A 13,013-nucleotide genomic window follows, 5' to 3' on the forward strand; every position below is an offset into this window, starting at 1 on the left:
CTTGGAGGTACTGGCGTGGGGAAAGACTGCGAGCAATTCCTGAATTATTTTTTTCTAAAGTGAGTCAGAAAACAATCCGTTTACTTATTTATCGAATTGTGTTTCTCTGCATTTCAATTTTTTAAGTGCTTGTGTCAAAAGAGAGATCAGAAAGGAGTTTGTTTCAGATATTCACTGAGTGAAGCGGTTGATTGAGGGGAGATAATATCTTTGATTCTCTGCTATTGTGTGTTAGGAACTCCTACCTGTGTATCTCATTTGACATTCACAACAAATCATTGGTTGGTATCATTAAACCCAATCCTAGTGATGAATAAACTGGGGTATCAATGAATTATATTAACTCAGTGGTTCTCAAACTTGGCTTCACAGTGGAAACACCTGGAGAGTTTGATCAATGGACTGAGGTTTGGTCCCACTCCAACACATTCTGATTTAATTGGTTTGGAGTACAGCTTGGGCATCAGGGGGTTTTAAAAGCTCCCTAGGTGATTTTTTTAAAGTGCAGCAAAGTTTGAGAACCACAAATAACTTACTCAAGGTTACAGATCTAAGATGGCAGAAAAGCTGGTTCTGCTGAGCCCAGGGCCAGCTTCTTCCTATCCGGAATTATTTTTGCCTGAACTGGCTCAAATCTTCTGAAGACACTTTCATCTCTGGCCTAAAAGGTTGGTCTGAGAAATAAGCAAAGACTCAGTAACATGGTATTTAACAGTCATCCAAAGTCTACAGAAGAAAGAGCAAAGAGGCTTGGGACAAATTTGCCTGGCTCTCAGGGGCCATTAACGAAACAAAAACAAAGGCAGTTTTGAAGAGTATGGATTGGATTGAGAGGGCTTTCACATGGCGTACCAGGGCACCTGGAGAAATAAGCACCTTTCAGGCACAAACCTATGACCCCAGCGGCACTGTAATGGAAATGGCTCAAAGGCCACCTTCGCTGAGGCAAATTAATGAATCAAGCCAGCTGCCCTGAAATTAACACTTAGTGGATTTAGACCTGGGGTTCTCAAACGTGTGCCAGCATCAGAACCACCTGGAGGGCTTGTTAGGCCCGAGGTGGGGCCTGAGAATTTGCATTTCTAACAAGTTCCCAGACGCTGCTGCTGGTCTGGGGGTCCGCGCTTTGAAAACCGCCCATTTGGATGATTGCCTTCTCCGGAGGAACACACGGTGTTACTGACATTCAACCGTTTAACTGCTCGCTAGATGCCTAGCACCCGCTTCACCTCTCTTTCCCCTGCAGGGAGCTTCAACTACAAAACCGGCACGTGAGGTGAGGGCTCCCGATTCTGGAACACTCAGTAAGTGCATGGAGCACTCTTCTTACACACCCCACTCACCAACTGCAATACCACGAGGAGACGGTCCTGCAATCTCACCCTCGTTCTAGAGATGAGAACACAGCTCGAGAAGAGAATAGCTTGCCAAAGGTGATACAGTGTCAGGACAAACCATGAAATGGCCGCTATTCACCCTTTTTTCAACTATAAAAATGGCAATTTCATATGGCTCCTCTGTTAGCAGGGTCTGTCTAACCTCAGTAGGTCTGATACCAAAGCCTAAACTTTTAACCCAAGTCCTCTGTCTCCTCCCAGTTAGGACGCTTTCCTAGGCCATATGTCTTATTGATCGACAGGACCAAAACGTTGAGACGAGATCATAGGGGTGAAGCCACACTCTCCAGGCAAGGACTGGTCACTGGCCCTCGGCTAGCCATCCTCATCACTGACCGCCTCTCACCTGCAATAAGTTGTACTGTATAACTCAGCCAGAGCGAGTTATATCCCAGATGGCGTGGCTGACCCTGAAGGTGACAGCCCCCGCCCCAGGCCCCTTGCTAGCTCAGCTGGAGTCCTTCCTATGATACAGGGTCTTCCCTGAACACATCTCTTCATGCGACTCGGTGAGGGAAGCGAGAGACATAGGCAGTGGCTCTGCTTTGGGGATTGGAGGTTCCGGAAAGCATGGCATCAGGGGCACCCAGCATTTTAGGGCAGCCAAGGCAGAGTCGCTAGCACCCCGTTCTGAGCATCGCAGGAGCGGGGTGACAGGAAGAGGTGGCAGTGATGATGACTCCTCTAGAACAGTGGTTCTCAGCTGGGGGCAATTTTGCCCCCGTGGGGCAATTGGCAGTATCTGGATGATTGTCACGACTGGCACTGGGGGATACTATTGGCATCTAGTGGCTGGAGGCCAGGTGCACTTCCAAACACCCTGTGATGCCCAAGGCCAGCCCCCGTAACAAAGCATTATCCAGCCCTAAATGTCAGTAGTACTGAGGCTGAGAACCCTTGCACTAGAATCGTACCACATATGGCTGGGTATTTCCTGTGGCACTGCTGTTTCTGGTCATTTTACATGGAAACCAGGTTGTTGGGTCTCTTTGGCAATTCTATAAGCCATCTGTACCCTGCAATAAACCCTTTTCTTTGTATGTTAGTTGGAGGAATCACAACTAAAAAAGACAGCCATGGGGAAGATCAGACTAGAGGATGAAGAAAGAATTAGCTTGTCCCCAGAACTGAGGGCTGGGGGAGGATTTCCAAGTACAAGTATTATCCAGGGCAGCGCAATTCTATCAACGTAATGTGTACGTCATCCATGTACAACATGGACATTGTTATAACTCTCTAATCTGAGTAAATCTACATCTCCCAGTTGTCTCATGATTGCTAACAGTATGATACACATACTTCCACATGACAGCAGCATTTTTCATCTTAATGTACTTTCTGCTAAATTGTCATATGTGTTAGCACTGGGGCGGAGCCACACATGAAGGGAAACACAGGAGCAAGGATAGATACCCTTTGCCTGTCTGGTGTATTCCAAATTCACAGTGATACTCTTAGCCATAAAGTCCAAACTTATCCAGAAATTTGGCTCAAAGGAGAGCAAGTTGTATCCCAGAAAATGTGAGCACATTTTCAGAAGGACACAATGAAATCCTACTCGAGTTCTAAGACCAAGAACACAGATGGTTCCCTTTACCAGTTCTATAATTGAGAATGATAACCGCATCAAGCTCACCTTTATAAACATTAAATGAGATCATCACTCAGGTATCTAGCACAGAGCCTTGGCACGCTGTAAACGTTCAATAAATGTTAACACCCACATTAAACAGTAATATATCTTGGGAACCACTTTGGCCCTCAGCTAACACGTCAGTAAGGACAAGATAATAAAGCTTGTGAATGTGGAGGTCTAGAGAGCTCTTGGGGACTTAATAGGTGCTCAGTAAATGTCAGTTCTTGTTCTCTTTCCAAGTGCTCCCCTCTTTTCCCATCCAACTGTGACATCCCCAGTGCTTGGTGCATCTCCCACGGTGGACAATGGAGCAGGGCGAAGGTCTCCTGCCCGTGACACCTGCCCACTACCAAGCTCCTGTTTCCTGTTTCACCTCTCACCCCCTGCTGGGCCCAACTCCAACCCCCCACCTGCCTAACAGACTCTGTCTCCCCCTCCACTCCTGTCCTCCCATATTGACAAATTTGCAGCCAGCAGATTATAGACACAGTGTGAGTGAATCATTACCACCTGCTAATATTTTTATAGAATTTCATAAACTTGGTCATTCATGAATCATTTACACTACTTTATTCCAGTGAAGAGTTCACAAATCACTCAAACGCTGGCAAAATGCATAATAATGAGTAATATTTCAGGAGGCTTTGCATTAATATGTCAGCTTCCAATACGGCAAGAGCTAAATTATTTTGCCAGGTGCCACTTCGGGTCAGAAGCATGGGAAGCCCTTTGGGGGCTGCAGCAGGGAGAGTGGGCAGGTGGCCATGGGTCTTGGAAAAAGACAGTATTTAAGAAGAAACAGATCATCCAGCGAGTCAAATCCCCTTCCAATAAGTGGAGTTCCTGGGAAAGAGGCCTAGGAATTTGCAGATTAGACATCAGAGTCTAGTTGGAGGTAAAATAGGAAGAAGTGTTTCTTAGTAATTGAAAATTCAGGGCTTTAGAAGTGGAGAGAAACAGATATGGATCCCAGATTCAACACACACCAGCTGGGAGACCTTGAAAAATTATTTAACAGTTATTTGCTTATCTATAAAATGGTGTTAACACCTACTTCTGAAGTCTCTTGTGTGAATGGATTAAGTAAGACAAAGTATATGAGTTGTTTAGCACAACATCAGCCATGTAGAGTTCAATAAACAGTAACTTTAATGATGATACACATTCAGGGGCTCAAGGACAAATTTATCTCAGACTATTTCTTTTCGTGCAAATCTCTGAGGCTTAGTTCACAATGCTTTCTTGTTGGATTTGGAAAATGCTAGCACCATAGTATGAACTTGCATGTGAATAGCACTTACCTTTAAAATAAACAACAACAAAATTCACCCATGTGCTCTCTGCTTTTTAAACTTGCAAGAGGGGAAAGTAAAATGTGGGAATTGGAGACCCAGGATTCTGCTCTTCGAAGAAGCAGATCTGCAACCAACCACAATGCCCACCAGGGACAAGATGGACCTAACTGCACTAAGACAGTAAATCATTTCTAAATAGGCGCTTGAAATGAAGTGGATTTGCAACTTTCTTGTGCCCAAAGTATATTGAGAAGGCAGGAACCCAGTTCTCATTAAAATCCAGAAATAGCAGAACCAAACACAGAGTAATAGGTAGGGACCTTCCTCAGCAGGGACACGAAGAGAACAGGGCAAAGACTAAATTGAACAGCGAGAGGCATGGGGGACCTGGCATTAGAAACTGGGTCCTCGTGAGGCTGGGGAAGAGTGGCTCAGGCCAGGCCGCCGTTTGGCCGCTGTACCCCTGGTACTCCTTTCAGACGCTGTATGCCCGCCAAGCCCCAGCAGCCTCTCCACTGGGCACACGTGGCCCTGCGCCAGGGGTAAACCAAGAAGAACAACGAACACGGCACAACTCCCTGGCGTATCACCTGTACACAGTGGCGAGGAGCTTAAATCCGTTTATTTTGAAACAAAGCCTACGCATTAAAATGAAAGCTCCGTGAGGGCAGGGAACCTGGTGCGTCTTATTTCCCATTATATTCCTCATCCTGCAGGTCCTCAATCAAATATATTAAGAATGAATGAATTGATGAATCAATTGATATGCTATGGAGTACATTATGAAACTACAAATAAACTCAAGATTATTTAAGAGAAGTTCTTGCTTGAGATGGGAAGGCTGGGCCACCACCAGTTTTCATTTACCTCCTTTGCCTTTCCCCTCACTAATTCTCACTCATGTGGTAAGACTGTATGGGGCTTACCATGTTCCTGGTACTATTCCAAACGCTTGACACGCATTAACTCATTTAGTCCATTAAATCCTATGAGATCAGTATTATTATTGTCCCCATTTCACAGATGATAAAATCAAGGCAGATACCCTGCCTAAGTTCCCATAGCTAGTCCATAAAAGCTGTGCTTTTAATTCAGCCAGCACGGCTACATGCAAAATTATGTTTGTAACTGCTACATACTACATGGCCTCACTTTAAGGAAAAATATGAGATGCTCTATGCTACAGACCAGACTCTATTTTACTAGCTGTTTAGCAACTACTAGTTAGCAAAAACTCGTCATTTCATCTTTTATTGGACTGGCCAAAAAGTTCGTTCGGGTTTTTCTGTAACACCTTATGGAGAAACCCAAATGAACTTTTTGGCCAACTCAATACAAGCATTAAAGGTGCTAGTACTATCCCTATTTTATGGATGAGAATCACAAGATCAGAGAGGGTAAGTGGGTTGCCCAAGATCACACAGCTCAGTAAGCAGCAGCGCTGAGATTTGAAAAACAATTTTCTGACCCCAGAGCCGTTGATATTAATCACTATTATCATTTACATAAAAATAAAAGTGACCCAAATTAAAAATAAAAAAATAGTGGGGTTTTCTACTCAACCCTGCCCTCTGATACCTTTGTGAGCATTAGAAAGGGGCCGCCCTCTCCCTGTGGACACAGCCCTGAACTGCAGTGCAGCTTTTGGCGAGTAAACTGGGGGCTGGATCAGGCCTTTCTCATCCCTCAGCCATCCCCCTTGTGCAGTAAAATCCCTGCACAGCTGTACCTGACAGCCCTGCATTCAGCTTTCGGAAGCCAGAGGAAAGGGACACTTCATGAATCAAAAATTCTCCTTAAAGAAAATCTCTGACTGGTATCTTTGACAACATCAAAACCAAGCCACCTGATTGACCAAAGGCCACCTTCTCATCACTCCCACTCCCTATCAGTCCTTGAATGTTGGTGTTTGAGTTCTTCCCGCTGTAACTGCCCCAAGGCATCTTCCCCTCACTGTCCCTGGAGATCAAGGTCATTGCCATCTAAGGAGAATGTTCACTCTGAGGTGGGCCCTGGTTTACAGAGCCCAGAAATCTCTCTCTGAATGTGGAAGGACTCCCAAAAGGGTGACGACGTTTTAAACCACCTTTGGGTCCCACAAACATCAGAGAGGATCAATTAGCCACGCATGCATCCAAACTCTTGTTCAGCTCTTAAAATGGCTCCTACAGAGTCACCCCAAAAAGGCATCTCTCAGCCTCTCATTTACCAGTTCTCACTCCTAGCAACCAGTTTTTTCCGGTTTCTCTGATTCACGCTCGTCCTATTTCCAGGCTACAGAACACTCCCAAGAAGACTTCCGCTCCTTTATTCTTTATCTTGTACCCTCTTAATTTCCTAGGTAATTCTAGAGCTCAGCTTCCTCCAGGAATCTCTCTCTTTACTTAAAAGAGGGGCAGCAAATGCTATGAAGTTCAGTTCCTGTCAGGATAGAAGGAAAAACCATGAGTCTGTGGTAGATGTCAACCCTCTCACAGTTGAAGGTAGAAAACTGTTGTTAAAAACTTGTGGAACTTAACCAAAAAATTTAAATCTTTTTCAGCAAAAAAATGAATAAGAGCAGCTCTGATTTACTGAAAGCTCACTAGGTGATGGGCATTGTGCTAAGAATTTGCAAAAATAATTTTATTTCATTTTATACAGTCCTTAGAGATGCTGATACTATCCCCACTTTGTGGAGGAGAATCAAAAATCCTCAGAGAGGGCAAGTGGGTCGCCCAAGATAAAAACAGCACAGTAAACGGCAGTGCTGAGACTTGAATGGCAATTTGCTAACCCCAGAGGTCTGAATCACTATGCTATGAAATCATGAAATGTATCGTATCTTTAGTTCCTTGCGTCTGAAAATTAAGAGATATTCCTATCACAGGCAGGGAAAAAGTAGAGGGCATCTACCCATGGTCTGCAGCTGGCTTGTCCTACAGCAGCTGGACACTGACAGCTGCCAGGTCACCTGTGGTCACCGTCAAGTCCAGCTGGACCTGGGAACTTCTGAGGGTGCCAACATTCAATTTCTACAACAACCAGATTCCGTGCCGGGGGTTCACTGAGGATGCACAATGGTCACCCTTTGGCATCCTCTGACAGATGGTACCCCCTGCAGATGCTCACAGCATCTGCCTTTTGGCAAAGTTTCTGAGAGGGAGGTCCTCCCAGGACCCGGGACCCTGGAACACCCTGTTCAGCATGAGGCTGGATGGGCCCTTCCTCACCCACTGCCCTGTATTTGTCTAGTATTTTAATGCCTCTAATGCCCTCTTCTATCTTCTCCTCACTGGAAACTCACAGCAATCCAGCTGGTGGCTAGGCAAGTGTTATCTGCATTTTATGGGTGGAATCCTGAGGACCAGTGCTTACTTGGTCTTCCCAAGGTCAGTATCTCATGGTGACAGAGGAGGCTAGACCCAGGGTACCCATTTCCCAGCCAGAGCACTTGACTCTCCAGTGCAATGTCCCTCCACCCTCTGTCTGCAGAAAAGGAAGAATATGGAGGTTTTTTTAGGGAAGAGGAAGTAATTTTGTTGAAGTGGGATTGGGATGTTCTTACAAGGTGTTTTGACAAAGAAAACCAGAGATGCCAAGTCCAGTCCTAGAAACTGGCCGCCACCCCCCAGAGCCCAATCCAGGTAAATATGCGCATGTGACGGGCAACGGTGATGGAAAGCAAACACTGTTGACTGGGCCTCGTTCCCAAGTGCCTGCTTCCAGCTCAGTGAGCTGCATCCCACAGAGGTTTTCCCCGAAAATGGCTGGGAATCCTGTCCCATTTCTTGAAAAATGAGCTTACTGCCCTCAGAGGCTTGGGTCCTTAATACAGGCTGTGAGATGGGACTCTTGGGGGTGTCGTAGGGAGGGGATAGGACAGACCTGGAGCCTATATGAGATTTAATGCTCACCCCAATATCTGTGTGCAACTACTTTGGTCTCTGAATCTTGAACAGGTGTCAACTTCTGAAACTATCCTTTTACAAATAGCCTTTTGTTTCTCCATATAAAAGAGAAGCAAGTACATTGTAGAAAAATCAGAAAAAAAAAAAAATCAACACCAAATACAACCACCAACACTTTGATTTTTCCTCTGTCACGCTTCTTCACAAACATACCCATCATGATATGTGTAAATACTCCATCTGTAATGAGGATACCATATGTGTTGGTGTGTCTGTTTCTATTCAGTATCTTGAAAATCTCCCATATAACTAGAACTTCTTCAAAAATATTTTAAATGGTTGTAGAAAACTTCCTTGCAAAATTGTGCCATAATTTAACCATTATATATTGCTTCATATTTAGCAACTGTTTCCATTTTAAGGATCGTGTCCTGCTATAACATCACTGTACAAAAATCTAACTAAATTCCTCTCTATTTCCTTAGGATGGCTTTCTAAAAGTAGAATGATCAGGTCCAGGGGTTTATACTTTTTTCAGCTCTTCATTATCAAGCTGGCTTCTGGAAAACCAATGTTAATGTAAGGTTTCTGACCTCCTCTGAGATCCCCCCAGGGTCCCCCCTTCTTGGCTTTTTGTGCCCAAAGTCTCGCACAGAGCTGGGGGGCTCCGTTGATGAGATAGGGGCCCCCACTGCTGCTCTGTCAGGGTTCAATGCCACTCGGCTTCCACAGAGACACACTTAAAGCCGCACAGCCCCGGGTTTGATGAAGCACAGAAATAATGAGCTCAGTGGGAGGGAAGCAGTCTTTGAAAGGCACATCTCTGCGTGTGGGGTGGGCACTCGGTGGGGGGGAGGGGTACTCACTTGATAGGTAGCGATTGTTTCTCTGTCCAAGTTCCGTGTCACGGAGACGCTACCCGTGTTCTCATTGATTCTGAAAATTCCTTTAGGCTCTTGATCCACTCCCTTTCCAGTGAGCCGGAACTTGGACCCTTCCGGTCTGTCACTATCGACTACCTGGTCAGAGAAACAGAGCGACACTTAAGACTCTGGCTGGAAAACAGAGAAAGCACAGTACAAACACACCTCAGTGACCAATCTACTAATCACAGGTGCCAACGCAGAGGTGCTGGATGAACTTGACTAAAGCAGCATCACCAAAAAGAGCATCACTGTTTAACACCTTTCATCCTAATGTGCAAATCTTTGTGGCTTTCAGCCGGGGAAGCTTACCAGCCCTGGGGTGACGTATAGTGATGAATCTAAGAGGGAAGTAACTTCATGAAGTTCAAGGTTGGGCATTTGTATTATTTTTAACTCCCGGGAAACAGGCTTTTTTTCTGCAAGTAAGACCAAATAAGCAATGGAAAACATTTGACAGTCCTATACCGGGCAGGCATTAATCAGGGTTCTAGGTTATCTATGTGTATGCAGTCATCAACAGCGCCACCTATGCCCTTGCTTCTACCAGGTACTAGGCATGGTGCTGAGAAGGAATTTTACACACACTTTAAAAAACTCTGACAACAATGCTGGGGGCAGGGAACGTTATTACTCATACTTAATGAATGGAATCAGTGGGACTCGGGGAGGCTACGCAAGCTTGCCACGGTCACAGTCATTACAGAAACAAGGACGGGATTCAGAAGCCATCTTCCATCTCCCTAGGGGCACTGCTATGCTACACCGTCATTGCTGAATTCACTAGACGTGGTCAGCCTTGATCTGACATTTAAAGAATAAATTCAAAAGGTAAAGATATAGGAAGGCAGTTCCAGGCAGAGGGAAGAGCATAGACAGGCAGCAGGCATGTGAGAGAGCCTCAAAAATTCCAGAATGGTTTGAGGAGAGGTGAGGTTGAGAGGTAATTAGGGGGCAAATTATGTTATGTTTTGATGTCATCTGAAAGCATCCAATTAAAGAGAAAATCATAATTTGCATAGGTTAGTTCTAGAGTTCTAACAAGCATTCATGTATATTTAATATCACTTTATCATCAATACCTGCAGACATTAATTTGATTATAACACTATAGAGGTCACTAACACAACAGACATTCAGAACAACGGATAAAAGAAAGCTAATACTGATCTGGCTGTCATCAATTTACAAGTAAACAGGCACCTATTGGAATATAGTCAACTGAGTCTGGAGGATTTAGGTGGCTGAACCAGAAATGTGTCTTCTGGTGGAATCAGGAAGAGGTGTGGTGGTGGCACTTCTGTGGGCGCCATGCCTGCAATTCTGACGTGGGTCACCAGGTGGCAGTGGTGCCTAAGGCAGAGTGAGCCTCATGGCAAGCCTCCTCTGCCAGGACCACTGGAGTAAGAGCATGATGCAGTCCATAGGGCAGTACAGTTTTTTTCTGATTTAAAATATTCTTTATTAAAATACACTGAGAAGTTTGATTAAACACCAGTTACCTCTGTTTGCATTTTTTTTAATTAACAGAAAATATCATCCAAAGCGAGACTAAAAATAAGGTATGTGGTATCTTCTGATGAAAAGCATTTTTAGTCACTGCTTGACTCGATTGAATCCAACTGACATTACCCTCACTGCTTGGAAGCTCCATGAGGTCAACAGCCTCAGCATATCGGGCTCACCGCTGGGTCCCATGCCTGGCAAAGTGCCCGGCATACGGCAGGGACCAAGGCCAATATCTGTTTAATGAGGAGCTCCACTGATTAGACAAACATATGTCTCAATCCTAGCTTGGCCAACGATCAGTCCTGTGACCTTGAATGTGATTCTTTGCCTCTTTGGCTCTCAATTTCCTTATCTATAAAATAGGGATAACGACACTTATTTCCCAGGGTTGCTGAGAGTTTGTTGAGATACTGTGTGCACATAGAAGGGGCTCAATAAATCAGAACAGACAATTAGAATACTAAGATAAGAATGATAATAATAACAAAGTCATGCCATTGTTGTTAATGGGTAGGACTGACACCTCTAGGCATAAAACACATCTTAGCCACAATATAAAAAAAAATCCCTTTCTAAGGGAACACATTTCCTTTTAAGAAACAAAACTCACAAAAGTCTCTGGTTTCAGGACAGAAGTGCTCTGGAAACAGACTTACTGTGGGAAGGGGCATCTGAGCCAACTCTGTTCCTCTTTGTCTCTTTCACATTTACCATCGCTCCCCTCCTGCTCTTACCACTTCAGCCCAAATATGGATTAAAACCTCTTCCTTTTGCTCCCCTACACACACCCGTGGGACAAGTCCTCTCCAAAGGCCATATTAACTAAAGGGAAATGAACATGGGAAACCTACAAAGGCTATGGAACTGTCCTGCTTCCTAAGAGTGGATTTCTGACCACACCCACTAGAAAGGACCTGTCAGGAGAAGGTTTCTGTGATCTGTTCTCCTTTCTTGACCCTCCCCTGCTCTGAAAGGGTGGGGAGCACAGCACCCCAGACCTTCTGGAAGAAACACAGTGGGAGACCGTCCTGAAAGCTCTCTTGAGGCAAACACTGCCATCCTCCCATTCCTCTACCTGCCACTCAACATGGAAAGCTGAATTCTAGACTCAGAAATCCTCCCAGGGCAACTTTTCCTCCTGCTGTAAAGATCAGGTCTATGTCATTTCCTTTCTCTCTCTTAGAGATCTTGAACCACGTGACCTCATGGAAGCAGGGTCTTGGAGAGAACCCTGTTTAATTAGTGCTGGTTGCTGGATTTAAATGACTGATTCTCTGGGGAAGGAGCAAGACCTCTGCTCAGCAGTGCACAAGTCTCTCTCTCTCTAACATTTTTTTTTGAATTTATTTAATTTATTTATTTTTGTCTGCGTTGGGTCTTCATTGCTGCATGTGGGCTTTCTCTAGTTGCGGCGAGCGGGGAGCTACTCTTTGTTGCGGTGTGTGGGCTTCTCATTGTGGTGGCTTCTCTTGTTGCAGAGCACGGGCTCCAGGCACGCAGGCTTCAGTAGTTGTGGCACACGGGCTTCAGTAGTTGTGGCTCATGGGCTCTAGAGCGGAGGCTCGGTAGTTGTGGCACATGGGCTTAGTTGCTCCGTGGCATGTGGGATCTTCCCGGACCAGGGCTCAAACCCGTGTCCCCTGCATTGGCAGGCGGATTCTTAACCACTGCGCCACCAGGGAAGCCCAACATTTTGTTTTTAAAGGCCTGGCTTTGAACGTATCAGTTGAACCTGCCTCCTGGTCCTCGGTGCTGTATCTGTTTTGAAGGAGCGCTCATAGCCACACCAGGCACGGTGCCCCCAGACTGATGAGCCTTACAGGGCCGCCAGCACAGGGAGGTGAAGGGCCTCATTCTACCTGCAACAATTGGTCTCAAGATATGGTTCCCTGGACCAGCCTGGGCATCACCTGGGAGCTCTTCAGAAATGCAGATTCTCAGTCTCCACCCAGACCCCCTGGATCAGAAACCCTGGTGGTGGGGCCTCGCAATCTGCGCTGTACTAGGCCCCGTGGGTGACTCTATGCACACCCGGGATTGAGGACCACCCATTTAGATGGATTTCGGCACCATCCACACTCATTATGATTGGTGATGGTTTCCACCGTTACTGTTGGGAGACTTCTGCCGGAAAAAAGGCTGGGCCTGTTTGCTACCTCCCTTCCAGACCTACTTTAAACATATAACACTATTAGGAACTCTTAAAAGCCTGTTTTCTAGAACGTCAGTAAAGCAAAGTTGGTATTTCTCCAAGTCCCACATTTCCATGTGTATCAAAGGCACCCCAGGGCATGGAGGAACCTTGGAGAAGAAAGCATGGGAGTAGGGGTCGTTCTCCACGGGAAAGATGGGAGTCTTGGCTC

General features: G+C 45.5%; 1 protein-coding gene across 1 annotated transcript in view; it reads right to left on the reverse strand.

The window, feature by feature from the left end:
- The window catches only part of CDH13 (cadherin 13), a 647,236-nt gene that overhangs the window by 483,335 nt on the left and 150,888 nt on the right, over positions 1 to 13,013 (reverse strand). The window contains exon 3 of the mRNA XM_082366865.1: positions 9,085 to 9,237. Within this exon, the coding sequence (XP_082222991.1) occupies positions 9,085 to 9,237 (153 nt within the window). The remainder of the gene's footprint in view (positions 1 to 9,084; positions 9,238 to 13,013) is intronic.

The sequence above is a fragment of the Balaenoptera borealis genome (assembly GCF_965194805.1).
Source record: "Balaenoptera borealis genome assembly, chromosome: 19".
Taxonomy (NCBI): Eukaryota; Metazoa; Chordata; class Mammalia; order Artiodactyla; family Balaenopteridae; genus Balaenoptera; species Balaenoptera borealis.